The 18,417-nt window shown below is 33.3% G+C and overlaps 5 protein-coding genes across 8 annotated transcripts; 3 read left to right on the top strand and 2 right to left on the bottom strand.

Moving 5' to 3' along the window:
* The first annotated feature begins 194 nt into the window (after positions 1 to 194).
* Positions 195 to 4,804, top strand: LOC125067736 (very-long-chain (3R)-3-hydroxyacyl-CoA dehydratase). Its single transcript, XM_047676472.1, has 6 exons — positions 195 to 592; positions 785 to 910; positions 1,273 to 1,396; positions 2,993 to 3,198; positions 3,426 to 3,565; positions 3,954 to 4,804. The coding sequence occupies exons 1-6, from the start codon at positions 398 to 400 to the stop codon at positions 4,276 to 4,278; spliced, it is 1,116 nt and encodes a 371-aa protein (XP_047532428.1). The 5' UTR covers positions 195 to 397; the 3' UTR covers positions 4,279 to 4,804.
* Positions 4,805 to 4,957: 153 nt separating this feature from the next.
* On the bottom strand, positions 4,958 to 6,046 carry LOC125067737 (NADH dehydrogenase [ubiquinone] 1 alpha subcomplex subunit 13). Its single transcript, XM_047676473.1, has 3 exons — positions 5,897 to 6,046; positions 5,401 to 5,621; positions 4,958 to 5,325 (listed from the first exon to the last, which is right to left on the bottom strand). Exons 1-3 carry the CDS (start codon positions 5,997 to 5,999, stop codon positions 5,188 to 5,190), a joined length of 462 nt encoding a protein of 153 aa, XP_047532429.1. The 5' UTR covers positions 6,000 to 6,046; the 3' UTR covers positions 4,958 to 5,187.
* Positions 6,047 to 6,258: 212 nt separating this feature from the next.
* On the top strand, positions 6,259 to 7,570 carry LOC125067813. The gene is made up of 4 exons (XM_047676602.1): positions 6,259 to 6,579; positions 6,724 to 6,893; positions 6,994 to 7,074; positions 7,469 to 7,570. The coding sequence occupies exons 1-4, from the start codon at positions 6,342 to 6,344 to the stop codon at positions 7,550 to 7,552; spliced, it is 573 nt and encodes a 190-aa protein (XP_047532558.1). The 5' UTR covers positions 6,259 to 6,341; the 3' UTR covers positions 7,553 to 7,570.
* Positions 7,571 to 7,647: 77 nt separating this feature from the next.
* Positions 7,648 to 8,928, bottom strand: LOC125067819 (V-type proton ATPase subunit D-like). The gene is made up of 5 exons (XM_047676606.1): positions 8,640 to 8,928; positions 8,332 to 8,570; positions 8,139 to 8,220; positions 7,929 to 8,043; positions 7,648 to 7,820 (listed from the first exon to the last, which is right to left on the bottom strand). Exons 1-5 carry the CDS (start codon positions 8,904 to 8,906, stop codon positions 7,663 to 7,665), a joined length of 861 nt encoding a protein of 286 aa, XP_047532562.1. The 5' UTR covers positions 8,907 to 8,928; the 3' UTR covers positions 7,648 to 7,662.
* Positions 8,929 to 9,277: 349 nt separating this feature from the next.
* On the top strand, positions 9,278 to 16,265 carry LOC125067755 (myb-like protein U). 4 transcript variants are annotated; one of them, XM_047676503.1, is made up of 8 exons: positions 9,278 to 9,451; positions 9,535 to 10,470; positions 10,961 to 11,056; positions 11,490 to 11,561; positions 12,083 to 12,189; positions 12,703 to 12,764; positions 14,309 to 14,396; positions 14,513 to 16,265. In XM_047676503.1, exons 1-8 carry the CDS (start codon positions 9,365 to 9,367, stop codon positions 15,918 to 15,920), a joined length of 2,856 nt encoding a protein of 951 aa, XP_047532459.1. In that variant the 5' UTR covers positions 9,278 to 9,364; the 3' UTR covers positions 15,921 to 16,265. The 4 variants fall into 4 exon arrangements, with proteins under 4 accessions (XP_047532459.1, XP_047532458.1, XP_047532461.1 ...); XM_047676502.1 differs by having other exon boundaries at positions 12,068 to 12,189; XM_047676505.1 differs by lacking the exon at positions 11,490 to 11,561.
* The last annotated feature ends 2,152 nt before the right edge of the window (positions 16,266 to 18,417 follow it).

Below are 18,417 nucleotides of genomic sequence, written 5' to 3'. Positions count from 1 at the left end.
AGATTTGTTTATCTTTATTTCTTCTTCGATTTGAAAAAGCTATAGCGTAAATAAATATATTATAAAGGTATCAACAATTGGTTTCGCTGCCTTCTATGCAGGCTAATATAAGTACTGATAACATAAATCAAAAAGTATTTTTAAAAATACTCTGGTAACACAGATTTCGTATTATTGATAAATTGTTATCTATGTATTTATTCATAATCAGTAAAAAATCTGGTTATGTACTTTGCTCATAATATATTATAAAAACGTTATAGTAAATACGATTTAAAATGAAATTCCTATGTAAGTAAAATGTATTAACAACAGTACGAGTGAATTTATTTTGCACAGTGAAGTTTCTCCAAATAATTCGTATTGTTTATTAGTTATACTTAATTAAACAAGAGTAATGGGTATTCCTAGTCCCTTTGTTTATTGGGCACAAACTGACAAAAGTGTATCACTAAAAATTGATTTAAGAAATGTTTTGAAGCCTGATATTAGTGTATGTGATAATAATATAAAGTTTGCGGCGCAAGGAGTGGGTGCTCATGGAGATAGTCAATACGAATTCAATTTAGATTTATTTTCTTCAATTAAGCCAGTAAGATATTTAAAACTGTTTATATTCGGTGTTATTTAAATGTTAAAATTATTTATAACCTTCAAGTCATTTTCCTTAAAAAAATCTATCAGTTGTCAATGTATAACATGTTTCTTTTTTCTTAATTCAAATATCTTATGCAAAAACTGATAATTAATAACTTTATATAATCGCATTAGTATTTATCTACAGAATAGTGATGGAAATGCAACAACTGTGCGAATTTTTGATAACAGAGTGGAAGTGGTTTTGCAAAAGAGCAAGCCAACATGGTGGCCGAGACTTACAGCTCAGCCTCAAAAACCGGCTTGGCTAAAGGTATAATAAGTATTCATATATTATGTATTTCAATTAAAATTAATTAATCTTCATCCAACACATGCAGGTTTTTACTCTTGATGTTTTCCTTCACTGATGAGCAAGAAATGAAATTTTATTAACATAAACAACCCAGGCTCGAATCTAAAATACTTATACTTTAAAATAAATGTTTTTACGAGTTCTAGAGACTTCATCAGGATTTCACTGTATGCCAGCTAAAACCTTTCCCAAAAAAATAAGTTATTTTTCTCTGTACCTTGACTATATCTGTGCAAAACTGGAATAGTTGAGTTATGTATGAGTAGAGTATACTATTATCAATAAGGTAATATCTATACATTATTATATGATAATTTTAGATAAATTTTGATTTATGGAAATCTGATGATGGTCATGACAGTGAAGAGGAAACGAGAGATGTTATGTTAGACTACCCTGGCATGTATGACAAATTACAAAAAGAAGAAATGGGCTACAGAAAAGGTTTTATAGATTTTTGTTTTATTATTCTAGTATATTGATTTCAGTAATAGGTACTCAATAGATAACACATTACCTTATTTGTGTTTATAAACAAAAGTCATTTACAAGTTAATGAATTCATTTTAAATTAATATATTGTTTTAATTCAATGGACTGACTGCAAGTAAACAAAAGAAATTGACTTATAACATGAAGGAATATTATGAATAGTAATAAATATATAACCTACAGAATAGTTGAAGAAATATTGTATTGTAGTTGTTTCATGCTGTTTCTGGGTGTCTTTTCTTATTTGTCTTAGTGGACATTCAAAAAATCCAACAAACCTTTCTGTATCCTTATAAAAGATCCTTACAATATGATCAATTACAAAGCTATATGTTTTGAAACTTGAAACAAAACAAAACTTTTTTTATTAAAAGCCACTTGGTATTGAAAAAATATATATTATCTCTGAGGCTTTATGCGCTGTGACAGAAGTGTAACAGTTTAATTATTTGTATCAATAAGCATGTTTAATTACATTCAAGAAAAGCTAAACTGCTTATGACATACTCAAAAACCAACTGTTCCTTTATGTACGTATGTAGGTCGGGCTGTCTGAAAGCTACTATACTCAGTAACAAAAGTGCCCTATGCATACTAGACATAGACATAATGTGTGAAATGATTATGTATTGTATATTTTTGCATTTATACATAATTGATTGTCTAGACACATTCAAGGGCAATATTGCTTAGTCAATGACATTAACATATATAATAAATATTGTATGGTGAATTAAAACATTTTCAAAACTAATTTAGATCATGTGATTTATATAGATTATAGATGATTGATAATATGTTATGAATTGTCATCAACATCTTTGACATCATCATACCTAGTAACAAAAAAAATAAGACATACATTTAAAATTCTTTATGAAATATGTCATATTATATTGTGCCCTTGACACATTGCAACAAACAAACCCTGAGTTATCATCTTAGTCATAATTTGACATTTAATTTAAGAATTTTTTACTTAACTGATTTGCTATGCAAAGTCAAACTTTGTAAAATTCATTACAATATTACAAAGTTTGACTGTGTTGATTTAGTACCTAACTTATATAGTCTCAACATTCTGAGCCTAAGGTTCAAACCGACTCAAGACCATTAATAATTGTGGTTAATTTAATTAATAATTGTGGTTAAGGCAATTTCTTAAGATGTTGACTCACTGTAATACACTCTCTTGTCCTTAAAAGTATATTTTTAAGCCTCTAGTTCTACACCGAATTTTGTTGGATTGCCATTGGACTAAGAGAGAGATGAGGAAGTTTTTCTTAATATTTTTTTTTTGCAAACATTCTGCATAGATCTTAAATATAATCTATAAAATATTATAATAATCAATTATCTTATCAACAATGAGTAATAATCTGTATTAAATAAAGCAAAATGTGATTGAAATTAATGTAATTTCTTATGTGATCTAGATAACAATTTTGATAGTGATATATTTAGTATATTAGTGTAACCTATTCCAATTAACTTTTTAATAAAGAGTAGTTTATGTGTAATAATTAAAAATGGTGTTAAAACTTTCAGAAGATGTGAAGAAGGTGTACCTGGTCATATACAATCTATGCCAGTTAATTGGATTTGTTTATATATTGTGCGTGATGGCTATCAGATATATTAAGCTGGACTATGATTCGGTTGCTGACACATATCAGCATGTGGGCTCAGCAATGAAGTTCCTACAACTCATGATGTTTCTAGAAGTTATGCACCCTTTATTTGGATATACTAAGGTTAGTACCAATGAAGGCACTTAGTTATCTACTGTTACAATAATAGATGTATATTTTAATCAAAGGTGTAATTTCTGGCAATGGTATAAGATTATCTAATTTCTAGTAATGCTATATTCTAAAATTAAATCCATGAAAACTGGTAAGATTTATTGTGATTTCAGTAAGTTTTCTATCTGTTATGAATAACTATTATATTGACATATGTTTTTTTTTATTTTTGTCAGGGTGGAGTTCTCGTACCATTCTTACAAGTAAGCGGCCGCGCATTTGTTCTGTTTGCTATGATCGATGCGGAGCCAAGGATGCAGACAAAGCCAGTTGTTTTCTATCTGTTCCTTATGTGGAGTATCATTGAAGTTATCAGGTATTTTATAAAAAACAATCATAACACTTTCGTTCACAAAACCATGAGATGCCAATATCATAAAATCCATATAAAGTTACCTCTCATTTAACCCCCCGCTTAAAGATAAAATTTCCAAAAATGAATGGATGATGATATTGTTGGACATCAGCCCAGTCTTAATCCATCATCCAACTATCAAGTTGGATGATGGATTAAGTGTAAAGAAAATTAAATTAAATCTATTTTCTCAATTTTTTTTAAGCATGTTATCCTACACATGAGAAAAAGATACATGACCTTTGTCTTGTCAGTTAACTTCAGAGTTTGTATGCAAAATAATCAGCTCAAATCGATGGGAAAAGAAAACATTTAGTATTTATTATAATGACTAGCAATTTTTTTACAGGTATCCCTATTACATAATGCAATTGTATAAAAAGGAAATTTATATTTTAACTTGGCTGCGTTACACAATGTGGATACCACTTTACCCACTTGGAATTGTATGCGAGGCCACTGTCATTCTACGGAATATACCCTATTTTGAAGAGACTCAAAGGTTTACCATAGCAATGCCAAATGAATGGAATTTCACCTTCCACATGCCATCTATGCTAAAAATGTATTTATTGATTCTTGCCTGCCCAGGATTGTATTTTGTTATGACGCATATGTATAAATTGAGGAAAATAAAGTTGAAACCAAAAATTGTTATTAAGAAATGTAAATAGGCACAAGAATTAAAGACTAAATTTGTGGCTCATATTGGCATATGTGGCACATAGCACTTTATTTTATTTTTTATGGTGTAATTGTTATGCACACATTGCAATATTGCTGGCTATTTTAATGAAATGAATAGTTATTCTCTCTTCTTAACATAATGTAATAATCAGTTGTAGTGAATTAGATATATGTTTTTATACATAGCTTGTGGTTTATATTTTATTGATATAGAATATGTGCAAACCAGATATAAATTAAACTGAATACATATTATACAATCGTCTCATTATTCATGTAGTGTTTAGCATATAAATATAGGCAACAATATGTAGAATATTGTTTGTGTCTGCATATTACCAATTTTCCTAATTACTTGGGAACAAAGATTCATACATTATGTGGAAAATAGTAGCTATTTTGGTTATAGGTAAATATTATTTTAAGGTGTTAGATTATATTCTGGTGTTTAAATATCTCATAATTATTTTTGATTTTGATGTTTTAAAATAAGGGACAATATTTTTGTTTCAAACTTTTTTACATAATATGTTGCAATTATGTTTATATTTTTGTATGTTAAACATATTTAAGAAAATAAATGACTTTTTTTATCAACAAACCTTTTTATTAGAGATGTATTTAGGGGAACTTTTACAATGTGGCAGTATATGAGAAATAATTTGCTCACTAATAAATAAGCCTTTATTAAGCAACTACATTTTCCATTTTTGTTCCATATTTGAATATCAAACTGTGTTCAACATCTATTTCAACTAAAGTTACCTTTTATGTATTTAAGTCAGTCATAACAATGCAATGGAACACATCAATACAACTTCTTCAAGTGCTTATTAGATAACTTTAAATGACTGACTTATTCAAAATTCAGTTTATGAATATTTCAAAACAGGCACTTAAGACTGCAATTTGATGTAAGCCCTCTTGAACCATTCAGTTGGAGAGCTGTGTGCATAGTATTCATGGAAGATGGGCTCAACTAGAGCATCTGGTGGCAGCAGCTTATATACACGCTCACCATAATAAGTACCAACCTAAAAACAAAATAAAAATTAGAAACTGGTCAATTTACTATGTATTTTAAAATATTTGTAGGGTAAGGCCTTTACCTCCCATCCAGGCACATCACGCATTAGTTCTGCTTCCGCGTCGCGGTTTCTGCGTAGCTGTTTCAAGTATTCCCTGTCTCTTTCAGCCAACAACATAGGGTAAATGGCCATTTTGGCAGAGCGCATCTCAATTTCATTTTTAGTGATTTTTTTACAGGTCAAATTGTACAAATATATTGATACAAGGGTCATACCAGCATAGCCAGCAAACATAGCATACCCTAGAAATAAAAGCGTTAGGAATTAGGAAGTTTTTGAGTTACTTTTTATATTTAAAAAGACATTGCGGTAGACTGGTAGTTTCATGGTAACAGATACATGTTATGTTGATAATTACAATGCTAAAAGAAAGCGTATGTATCAAATGTAATAGATTGTGATTGTAACAAGTGTTCTGCAATTTATGAATTGATATTAGTAAAGACCTAACCTATTATGAAGTTACATAATATCATATTAATCAATAGCTAAAAATGTATTATTATATTAAGCTTACCACTAAAGTATTGCTTCGCTGGCAGCCTTTTAAAGGGAATAGGCTTATAGCCTCCCGGAGGAGGCAAATCTTGTTTTCGAGCTATCTGACAAGCCTCAGCCATTTTTGAGGTTTGACAATGGCATTGACAACTGATCAAAATTCAAAAACTTTATCAATCTCGATAAAAAAAAAATCGTCATTTTGAAACAGATTATAAATAAGAATAGGTATAATTGTCTGTACACAATAGGTATGACGTATTTTGTTTGAGTGTAGTTAAGGCCTTAATGTTAATAATTCTTTTACTCAGAGTTTGTCTCAAAGAGTATAGAACCACAGCTGCATGTGTCTGTACTAAACAAAAATAAAAAAAACCTGTGGCCTGCCTAGCAACGCATAAACAAGCATTTATAAATTGATTCAATAACATTTTCTAAAATTTGAAACATTTTTTTCTTTGATAATGGACGAAGAAGTACAAGCAGATATACCAGAGCCTATTGGAGAAGAAACCGAAATAAAAATTAGACCTTTAGAACGAGTTAAGCTTAATCCAAAAGCACCCATTGAACCTTCAGCATACGCCAAAGGAAAGAATTTCAGTAGACCATGGATTTTACAAGATGGTCGTGAAGTACCTGGAAAAGGCAGTGAAATGCGAGATAATTATAAAATTCCTAAAAAATCGACCCACACTGAAGGTACTGTTATTACATTGGGAGTAGGGCTGCCACTTACTATTCTGTCTGAATTTTTTGGACCCATTTATTTGCTTACAGTTGTTATCGAAATAATGTTTAGTAAGTAAAGTCATAAAAAATATGTTGAGTGATGTTTTCTTAAAGGTATTCGAAAACGTATGCTGACTGACTTTTTTTGGGAACAAATGCTAGATGAAGTAATTGATGAATTAGCAACATCACAACCTGTTGATGAATACTGTTCTGAATACGAAGCAAACTATGTGAAGGATCAGTTTGAACCACGCAATCTGGAGAGCACTGCAGATAAAAATGTAACAATTTACACAAACAAACCTTAAAAATCATAGTAACTTAATTTTGAAGCAAGTGAAGCATGTTTTTTTTTATTTGATTTTATCAATATGATTTCAGATGCATCTTAAATATCCTTTATATGGAACAGGATCAAGTGCGATAACTTATTACAGCGAGAATATTAAAAAGACTGGACCCGTAAGTTAAAAAAAAGCAATCATTAATGAACTCCTCATGATCTATATGGATGTGAATTGTAAACAGTTACAATTACCTAATACCTAAGGCCCTTATACAGATAAGGGCCTTAGGTATTGGTCCAATGACTGCTTATACGGCTGTAGACCCCGAGGGTTCAAATTATCAATATAATTTGTAAAAGTTATAGGGTATTTGTTTTTTGCGAAATATTATACATACGTTCACTTATTTAGAGAGCATGTCTAGCCATAAGTATTGAGCCTGATGGTACGATAATCAAACAGACCGAATTAATGCTAAGCATAAAACTATGTGCTAAGCACAATATTCCTAACTCTTGAATTAAATAAGACATATGTATACATCGCATTTATAGACGATTTTTTTTCAGGGAGAAATATTAGAAAAATTCAGGAGATGTCAATATTTTACAAAACCAATGGAGGAAAGATTAGATATCGGTTGGGTTTTGTAATTGCCTCAAAAGTAAATTGTTAGATTTTGTATAAAATGAACTAATAAAACTTTTTTGGCACATAAAGATTTTTATTTAACAAGGGATATGAAAAATATCTACAAATTTATTTAAAACAGTAAGTCTTCATCTTCCCAATTATGTGGATAGCACTCTGGTTTAAAATCGCCAGCCGACACAGTAGTGGAAGAGAGATTGTCGCAAGGACGAATTTTAGAAAGACATTCTAACGATTCTTTGGGAGATGCTAGCGGTGTTACTGGTTTATCTGTAATTAATTTAAGCATTGTCTTGGTAATTGAAGCGAAAACAAGAATTATTCTTCAAAGTCTAGACTGTAAACGATAACGTATTTCTACTGAAAAGATAAACCGACCATTTTCACCAATATCTCCACATACGACTTTCTTGTCAGTCTTTACTTTTGAAAATGACTGATTCAAGTTTTTCTTTGCTTTTACCATTTTCAGGCGATATAACTCTTCTCTTTCCTTTAAAACAAAAATTTGTAATAATTAATAGTTAGATTATTTTTTTTTAAATTAGATTGTATTTTGAAAAATAGCCGGAATATCAAATTTGTAACCCTCTCATCCATTTCTGTCAAAATATAGCTTTCCGTGTTCCGCAATTTGGGCATAATTACTTTTTCGATGCCATTTACCTTCCTAAAATAAATCATACTATATTTCTCAATTAATTGTTCATTCATTTTCAAGATATATATAATAGTTATTTTAAAATCAATACTATACATAAACTATTTTTAGTGATTCGACCTTAGAGTTGATTTTACAGCTTCATCGAGTAATAAACAAGTGTTACGTAAAGAGGCAAATTTTATTAATAACTCTACAGCCTTTCTAAACGCCTTCTTGGTCTCTGCTGTACGGTGTCCACCAGCACCGAGACCGGCATAACGCAGAGCGTCATTAGCAGTTGTGTCTTCAACTACTTGAAGAGATACTGTTGACACCCCTGATATATTTTCTGGAACTCGCTGAACGCGAATCTGAGCCTATATAAATAAATGAGTATTTATTTTAATAATTTAATTAAATATACAATTATGTATCTTCTTGTGTACCTCTCCTACGTTCTCTAACACCAAAGCATTCGACTCTCCATTAGTGAATTTTATAGCAGCTAAAGATATATAAGCCTCCCTCAATGTATGCCCTAATATTCCTTGAGTAGTTGCTAATTCTGCTGCAGCTTGCCGACCACGAATTCGAAGAGCTTCTGCCTTTCTCTTCAGTAGCTGATATCCTCTATTTACTTTTTCTTGGCGGCTTTTTATTTCTCGTAACATAAATAAAGACGCCGTTACTGGATAACGATTTTCAACATTCATTATTTGTTCGTTATATTTTTAATATGATTTAAATAATTATTGAATTTATATATTAATATTCAAAACAGGTGTTAATTTTTAGTTCTAACTTATTTTATTAAAAAGACTAAAGATTAATGACCTCAAAGCGCTAATGACACAACAATTATTTTAATTGATTATATACATATTTATTTCTTTTTATAATTCTATTTTAATATTTTATTTAAAAAAAAAAAGTGTTTTTGTACCAGTATCTTGAGCGCTTGCCGCGCCTCTTTAGGAAAAAATGATATCTAACTAAGATTTTAGAACGCAATGGACGCTTCTGTAATGTCTATGTACGGATTAAGTGTATAATGTCTGTCTTGTTTTAGAACTATAACTTTGAATGTCAAAACAGTGTCTTTTGCATAAAAGATGCATTCTTCGAAAATAACATAAATAAAGGTTAAATAAGGATATTGTACCCATTAATAATGTCTGGTGGGCTCATAGATAAGGTTTATATAGGTTTGGACAATGCGCCTGCCGCATTTGATATTAAATCAAGAATACTCGGGCCAGTAAGTTTTTTGGATTTTAGATTTAAAAAACATCGATTTTTTACATTAAATTTGCATTAAGGTATCAAATCTTCTCATTGCAGAATGGTACAAACCTTGAATATATTAGATCAGAGACAGGAGTGGTTGCCGTTTTGAAAAGTGATAAATTTGAACCTCTGCACTTGGCACTTCACCATACAAGGTCAGAGGCACTAGCGGCAGCCAGATCGTTAGCTCAAAATCTTATCGAGACGATCCGAGCCGAGTTAGCGCAATGGAGTGCTGCTCAAGCAGGAGGCCCACCACCTGCTCTGAATGTGCCGCCGCCAACCCTTACCACGACTGCCGCACCGCCACCTGTACCGCCTCCTGTTGTCACAGTAGCACTATCTACTCCATCAACAATGACTACAACATCACATCCATCAGTCATTCCCCCAGTAGTTAGTGTTGCACCTGCTTCTACACCTTTGATGACAGTAAGACAACCTACAGTCTTACAGCTGCTACCACAGCAGCAATATGTCCTAAATCAGGAAAGTGGTCAACTAATACCAATAGTTCAACCCGGAGTTCAAGTATCCAACACTAACTTTACATCACTTCCTTTAGCGCAACAATTAAGTGCAATTCAGCAACCAAATTTTGGTGCTACACAAATTGTCGATATTTCTAATATGCAGCCAGTGAATGTCACTCAATTGCGACTTAGTGGCGTACCATCATCAATGTCAATGATCTTGCCAAATGGCTTATCATTTCCTCAGGCAAGTTTGACAGGTGCTGATACAACTACTGTTAGTTCAGCTACAGCAACCCCAGTAGTTTGCGCAGCACAAAGCACTAATGCTTCACAAAAATTCCTGTATAGTACCGATAAAGGTGATAAAGAAATTAAGTACCATATACAAGGAGCAGAAACAATGCAATGGACAGTTCCTGGATCACAAACAATGTTAATACCATATCAACAGTTGCAAGATTTAGCAGCAAGTCAGTCAGGTTTTACCAACATTCAGCCACAACAATTTGTATCTGTGAGTATAAATTGATGGTTTTAGGAATACTCAAAAATTATCATAGCAGTCATTGTAAATTTATTTTATGATAATTGAACTTATTAAAACACTGTTCCAATTAGAAAAGTATTGATTTTGAAAGTCTAAAAATTTGCCAAAAACAAATTAATATTTTTCACAGTTTGTATACTGTAAAATGTTATATGTGGAGCATCTATTCCGAATCAAACATTTTATTTTTAGTTTTCTCCTTATTCAAATGATTTCATAGTAATATTTTTGTACCAATAAAAGTGTTGAGTGACATCAGAGCAAATGAATTTTAGAAAAAGTGAAATTTTTTAAGTACTTAATAATTGAAAAGTATTAACAACATGAACTAAGCATTTGAATTACATGAATAGATTATGCAGATAACACAGTCGCATATTTTTAACAATTTTAAGAATATATTTATAATTCTGTATAAGCTTTTTTTTGAATAAGAATTAATAATTCGTCTTTACAGATTGCTCCAGCGAATAGCTTTCAACAAACATCACTTCCATTATCACAACTACAGCAGTTACAAGCAACTGGCACAATAATGCAATTGAATCAAAAGGTATAAAATACTCTATGCTTTTAATTTTTATCTTTATTTTGTGTTACAGTAAATACTACTTGGGGTCTCACAAGGTTCCATATAGTTCACTTAGTTAATAAAATGTATAACAATGATTGATTTAAATATCAATGTGCTTTTTTTGTTTGGACTTTAGACGTTAAAACTGTTTTTAGGATTTTATATCGAAATATTGATGAACATCAAGTGCTATCACTGTAGTATAACTCAATTATAGATTCACAGAAAAAATAAGATCTGATTCACAGGCGCAAATTAAAAAATACTGTCCACTTTTTCTAATAACACTACAAACGTCAGGTTAGATGCTATCCTGATATAGTCCAAACGAAAAAAGTCGCGTGCACAAATTATGTATGGAGTATGGAGTATTGTATGGAGATTATAATGAGATCTTTTACATTTTTAACAGCCAATAGTAAGCAGTGCGTCTTTAATAAATATTATTTCTACTGGTCAAGCGTCCTCTCCACAAATTATATCAGTGAGCAAATGCAAATATTACATTAGCATTTCACCATACTAATATAATTTCTTCTCTTTCCCCCCCCCCCATTTCCCATTTAATGTTAGCTTATAATATTTGAAATGTTTATTTGCCTTTCGTCATTAATCGTAGATTTAAAAGTATCTGTTACATTTTGTTATAGTTTCATTTTGAAATATAAAATTATAAAAACGTTTGTCCGAGCTCTCTGATTAAACTTATTGAGTTTAGAAAGCTAAAATTTGTTTCATAGATCGTTGGAAGTTGTAAGGTGATTTGGAATTACGTGAATATAATCTTCAGTAAATGAATTGTAACAGATTCTTCCTATTCCTTTGCAGCTTTCATTTGTTACTCACTAATTTTAGTTGCAAATAATGCCCATAATGTTTGTCTTAGTATCATCCGTCTCATTTCCCCGCACTAGCCTTCCCATTAATTGGTTTGTGGGCTTTTCGATGTTATTCGTTTTAACACTTCAGCTTTTTTAAAGTTTAAATTAGTTTCAACAATTTCAGAGTTCGTCTACGCCTACTAAGAATTCGGGTCAAGAGACGAGAGGTCAAAAAAGGTTGTCCGATGGTACGCCGAGTCAATTACAATTACGACCAATCGCTCCGGCAGGGTGAGTCTCTATTATATTTTTATTCGCACTAATATATTTTTTCCAGCTATTGGAAGATCTTGATATTTTTTCTAATCTATAATTTCGTGAAAGTACATAGAATTTATTTACATAAAAAATCATTACCTCAATTATTGTATAATGTACTTTCGAAAATTTGAGGATCATTTTTAATATATATTTCTTTTTTTTATATCAACGCAACTGATATGGTTGGTGGCGTTGCTTTGGAAATTAAAACATTTCAGCCCATTCAGAAATATTTTTGGTCTAAAACGATTTGAATATATCTTTCATTTTGACCTACGATACAAATTTAAAGATCTTTAAAAGAAAAATTTAATGGTTACAGGATACGTTTAAATGCATGCTTTTGAATAGGATATAAACGAATATTTTAGCTCATATCCTCATTTATTAACAGCCTTCGTCGACGGCTTACGTAATAGTTGTTTTATTATGTTTAACATATATATTTTTTTTCTTGTGTATTGAAATGATACGATGCCGCAGGTCGCATGTAAGCCAGGACAAGAGTTCGTCGAGAGATTCGAGGTCTTGGACAGCCGCCGCAGGTACATTGAAGATTTAATGATTTGCACTTTATATCCGAGATTATTTGACGACGATCTTTACGTTTTCAGCTAATTTTATTTCTGAACATGCATAGGATTGTCATACACATGTTGTCGTACCAGATGAATCATAATTTTCGTATCTATTTAACCAAAAAGTACATGCGAAGCTTAACGTCTTATTTTGTAGAGGCTTATGAAAATATGTTTGGGCTGGTAATAACAACTCCTTTTATACAATTTCTCTCTCTTTATCTCGGATATAAATTGTTTCTATTTTTGTTATAACTAACTATATAACTAATCTTAACTTATGTAGTATTAAATATATATATATTTTGCGTAGAAGCCAGTGTACCTTATTTTAATTTCTGTTATAAAGATAGCTCAGCGAATTTGTTTTCAGATGACATGAAGAGATATGCTTTTTGAATTCCGCAGATTCTTTGAAGGATTATAGATGTTGTCCTTTTTTGTGGTTAGTTTTTGAATAATGATTTGTGTTTTATTTGTAGATCGAGAATAAAGGCTGGAAATGAAATAGATTTACGATTGTAATCACTATTGCATGTTTTTTCAGAAGCAGCTAAAGAATTTGTCCGTTCTGATAGACTGGACATTATTGTCGTCCTCAGACAAAAAATATGGCTTATCTTTACAGTTCAACACATAATTTATTTTTTGAATGGATTATGGAGAAGCTACGTTTAACTGCGTATACATATTTTATAGCGAAGGCAACTTGCGTCAAAACTTTTACGTGATTTCGTAAAATATCTTGAGCTCTTTGGTGTTTTAACGATTAGTAGCGAAAAATCTTGGCACCGTACACTTTGTATTAATGAGTTTGGAGATCATCTTCTGTCATCATCGTTTCTTGATTTTCAGGTTTCAAGTTTTTGGCGATAGTGCTCGAATTGTTATAGACTCAAAGGAAATGTCTTCGTCTATGGCTGAAAAATAATTGCTACTGATTCAGAAGTTTCGTTTTACTGATCTAGGTAAACATTCTGGATACCAGGTACGAGTGAGCCATCGGAAATACAACAGAAGCACTGGATCTGCTTAGATTAGAATACAAAGCGATTGCGTAAAATTTGGATTATATTGGGCATAATTTATGGCGTAAAAGTACGGCTTAATGCGTATGCGTAATATTTTACTATATCTGTTAATCCTATTTTCTTTTAAAGTCAAAGCTGTTTTAAGATGTGAAAAATGCGGATTCTGTTGGGATGGTTGTTGTTTGTAATTATTTTTTTAGTAGGTTTCAGCACATCGTTCAGCAAGTCTGCAGATGTAACTACAAACTGCCTACTTAAATGGTACGAGGGCAACGACTAATCATTTATTATAACCTATTTTAATTGCAGATCGCTGCTTGAAGGATCTCTCACCGTCTTACAAGATGCAAAATGAAAATCAAATGACTGCTTTAAATATGCATGCAAAAATAATAACAGATGCGTAGTTTCCTAAATGCAAATATGCGTAACGATATATATAAATTATAATATTTGACAAAATAAAACTTTTCTCTATAGCTAGAGACAACACTATGGTCAGCATGGGTATGAAGATTAATCCGGCTCACGGGACCATCATACACGTCTCCTCTGGACAACAGACTAAGTACGTAATTTTATTGACTTTTGTCATATGTCAATATACATTGTTAAATTAGTTTTTCCAGATCGTTTTTATTATGTTAATGCTATAAAAGATGTAATGGATTTGTTTTTTTTTAGTGTGTCAGCATCAACAGTTTCCCAAGACGGTACTGGAATGTACATAAAGCAAATAGACAGGAATGCAATTCAAATACAGACAAGTAAAGATGGACAGAAGCAAGATTTGACAACGAATAAGTTACAGAGCGCCGCGCAGAACGTGCAAATGATAACAGTTCCTCAGGGGATGACTGTGTTGCAAAATCCACTCAACATCAGTCAAATGCCGACAGTCATCGGCCAGCCGAATAGCCAAGTTTACATGATACCAGCCAATCATCCTAATTTAGTTCAAGGAGGTCTTCCCCCCGGATTACTCGGCCAACAAGTTCTACAATCGGGACAGAATGTAACAGTGATGCAGCCAAATCAGCTCGGAATGCCAGGCGGTGTTCAGTATAACATGCCAATAATGCCAATGAATATGCCTCCTAATTCTCAGTATATGCAGGCGGGACTGAACCTCAATGCGCAGTTGTCTGCGCAACAGTTAAATGCAGCATTGGCCGGTCAGCAATTAGCCAATTCTAACCTAACCGTTTCGGGGACGATACCAATCGTTCAAGCGCCGCCGTCCTCGCCGATGACGAACAATCCTGCAATATCCGGGTCGCAGCCTCCTTCGGTGCATCAAATTTTACCCCAAAATTCTAATTACCTAACTCCTACCTCGCAGTACGCGGGTATGCCCCCTCAGTACGTCATGCAGACAAACTCCGGGGCGTTAACTATGCCGGCGACCAATCAGAACGTTCAATACACTATGCCCACGAATCAGGCCACAGCCCCTGCTCCCACCAACGGCAACGGGCAGACGAACACCTCCGAGCCCGACACCGCAAACGGAACGAGCAACCAAACTAACTACATTTCCTCCTCGTCTCAAGACAACGGGTACTCCATGTCCGGCACGCCGGCCGTCCAGAACGCCGCGCAACAGAGCTTCCCGGCCGACGGCAGCACCACGCCCACGGCCGGCTACCCCGCGCAGGCCGCCTCGCAGCAGTCCTACTCCAACGGCAGCGGCTCGCAGAACGCCGGCTACAGCGTCAGCCAGGCGTCGACGCAGCCCACGTACGCCAACGGGGCCGCGGCGCAGACGCCCAGCCAGCCCTACGCGCAGGCCTCCACGCCGAGCTCGCAGAACGCGTCGCAGACGAACTTCTCGCCGTCCACGACGCCGGCTCCCAACCAGCCCTACCCCGCGCCCGGCGTGGCCTACCCGACCAGCCAGGGCGCGCAGAACCCGTACCCGAACGCGACGGGGCAGAACCTGGCCGCCTACGCCAGCAACCAGTACCAGTACACGAGCCGGCCGTGGTTCCGGCCGCGCTACGGCTCCCCGCAGGGCTCGCCCTACGCCGGCGCCCCGCCGCTCCCCGTGCCGCCCCCCTCCGCCAACTACAACTACTGGCAGGACAGTTGAGACTTGGAGAGCATCGTCGACTCGGACATCGTTCCCGATTCGTGACACGCGCCGTGCGCCGAACTGATGAATATTTTGCTGTTGAACGATTCATCTCTACTGTTCTAATTCGCGTCGACGATGGCGTTTCTGTAGTTATTAAGTAGATAGTGTCGGTGACCACGACCATGAAAGTGGCGGACGACGAGTGTCCCAGTGTATTGTGCAGTAAAGTTTTATATGTGACCGATTAGCCGACCTCCTATGTTTCCCCTTCGTATGTTTCCTTTGTACGAGTCCTACAGATGTCAACCACGTGCCAGGGAGACGAGAAGAATCTATAAATATAAGATGTATGTCAGAGAGACTGCTTTAATAATAAAAAAATACATTTATAAAATGTATAAATATATTATATAATTATGTCTAAATGATATTTCTTTTCACCTTACTTTATTCATTTACGAGAATATTGGTTCATACTATACTTGTAAAACTATTAGGTCACGGTCATTTTAAATGTGATTAAAACCAAATAAATGCAATAAAATGTATCGTTGACGAGAAAATATTGACCTATTTGAACATATATCTCTTTCCAAGAACACTAGAATATTGTACGAGACGGACACTAGAAGGTTACTTTTGCCGAACTCGTCTTTTTTTGCACTAATCGCCTGTGCCGATATCCAGATCGGTGCCCAAGACGGGGCGAGCCATCGTACATGCATGTATGGCGCCTCGCTAGTATTCTCGTTTAGGGACGGTATGGGGGTTGAGTTCTGCAATCGCACGAGATTCTGCGCGACGCCCGCTGCTGCCCACGTCTACGCACACACGAACATACCGAACAAACGCTGCAATACATGGTCATTTGTTAAAATAAACCACGATGTGACGCCTTTTTAATGCGTATAGCGTCACAATTGAGTCCTAAATAAAACTTTAAACACAAAATTGTCAATAATACGCACCCAAAGCCATAGAATAGTTTATTTTCTATCGAATGTAACAGGATATAATAATGATAAAAATTCAAAGTCAATTCAACTTGCATAACCATTTATTGTTCTACAAAACATGATATGCCATATCTACCCTTAGGATATGAAATATAACAGTACCAACCAGATATAACATGCTTTATAGTTTTACTTATAAATTCGGTGATTGTTAATCTTATGTCATGTAATCTCACTTCTATATTAAGTAATTTCACAGATCTTTAAACCTAAAAATAACAATTAGTAAGTGACAACAGCTTATATTAAGGAATTATGGTGGGAAATGTTAATGTTTTTTTTTTATGCAAACGATTTTATTTAATTTAAACAAAGTTTAAAAGTAATCAACATAGTGTTTCCTAAATTAACACGACTAATAAACATTAAATAAAACTATTTTGAACTTTACGTACAAAGAAAGATTAAAACAATTTAAGCAACAAAAAAAAAAAGTTTAGAAATTTAATGTTAAAGTCGTTATTATGAAATGTTTATATTATATAAATTAAATAAAGTTTCGTCCTGTTCTTATAGCATCCGATGGACTTACAACAGTACAGTTGTAGTTAACGCTTGCGTGATGGTGTCGGATAATATATTTAAAAAAAAAAAATCAAAAATCATTGGCAACACATGCCGGGGCACTAGTATTTTATAAAAAAAAATATAATGTTTCAATCAGTCAAAATTAGTTTTATTTCAGTGAATAACTTAATATTAATTTTAATCTAATTCTAAACTATGATTATAAGACTAGATCAAACGATTTTTTTATGAATGTGTTATAAGGACGGAGAATTCACTCCAAGCTCATTTTGTATGAAAAAAAAAAATATAGAGGAAAAACATTTACCCTGACTGTTGGCTGATTTTTTTATAAAAATATTTTTTATTTTATAATATATAATATCAAGATGTTGAAATTAATTTACTTCTATAATATCTGCATTCTCATTTCAATGGAAGCACCATATCTTGTCTGAATTACTTGTAACATAATAAATTGTCAAGAACTTAAGGCATGGTCCTTAAAATAAAATATTTTGTTTTAAGATTTAATACACCGAAACCGAGGAAGGTATATATTTTCTGTCTATGTCAGTAACTAGAACCTAACATTCTTAGTTCTTTCGGATTTCTTTGTAACTATCACTATTATTAATAGCCTCATCCCGAGCATCTGATCAAGAATATGTGTGAACCATTTTATTTAAATTTTCAATCACTGTCAATACAAAAATATGTTCAGGATATTTATTTTAAGTAAAATGTTATTGGTTATCCTATAATTTTCTATGTATTAATTTTTTATTGAATTTATTGTCTTATTATAGGGTAAAACGTTTTCTTATATAAGAAAAAAAATAGTTTTCGCGCGATAGCACCTGACGATACGATTTTTTTGAACACATATACGATCAAAATTTCTATCTATTGTTTTTTAAATCACTCAGTACATGTCTGTTTTGATTTACATAAATTCAAACTTGGCACTCCTTTATAATAATTACAAG

The sequence above is a fragment of the Vanessa atalanta genome, chromosome 12 (genome assembly GCF_905147765.1).
Source record: "Vanessa atalanta chromosome 12, ilVanAtal1.2, whole genome shotgun sequence".
NCBI lineage: Eukaryota > Metazoa > Arthropoda > Insecta > Lepidoptera > Nymphalidae > Vanessa > Vanessa atalanta.
The sequence above is the reverse complement of the archived record's forward strand: the minus strand, read 5'-3'. Positions and strand labels throughout refer to the sequence as shown.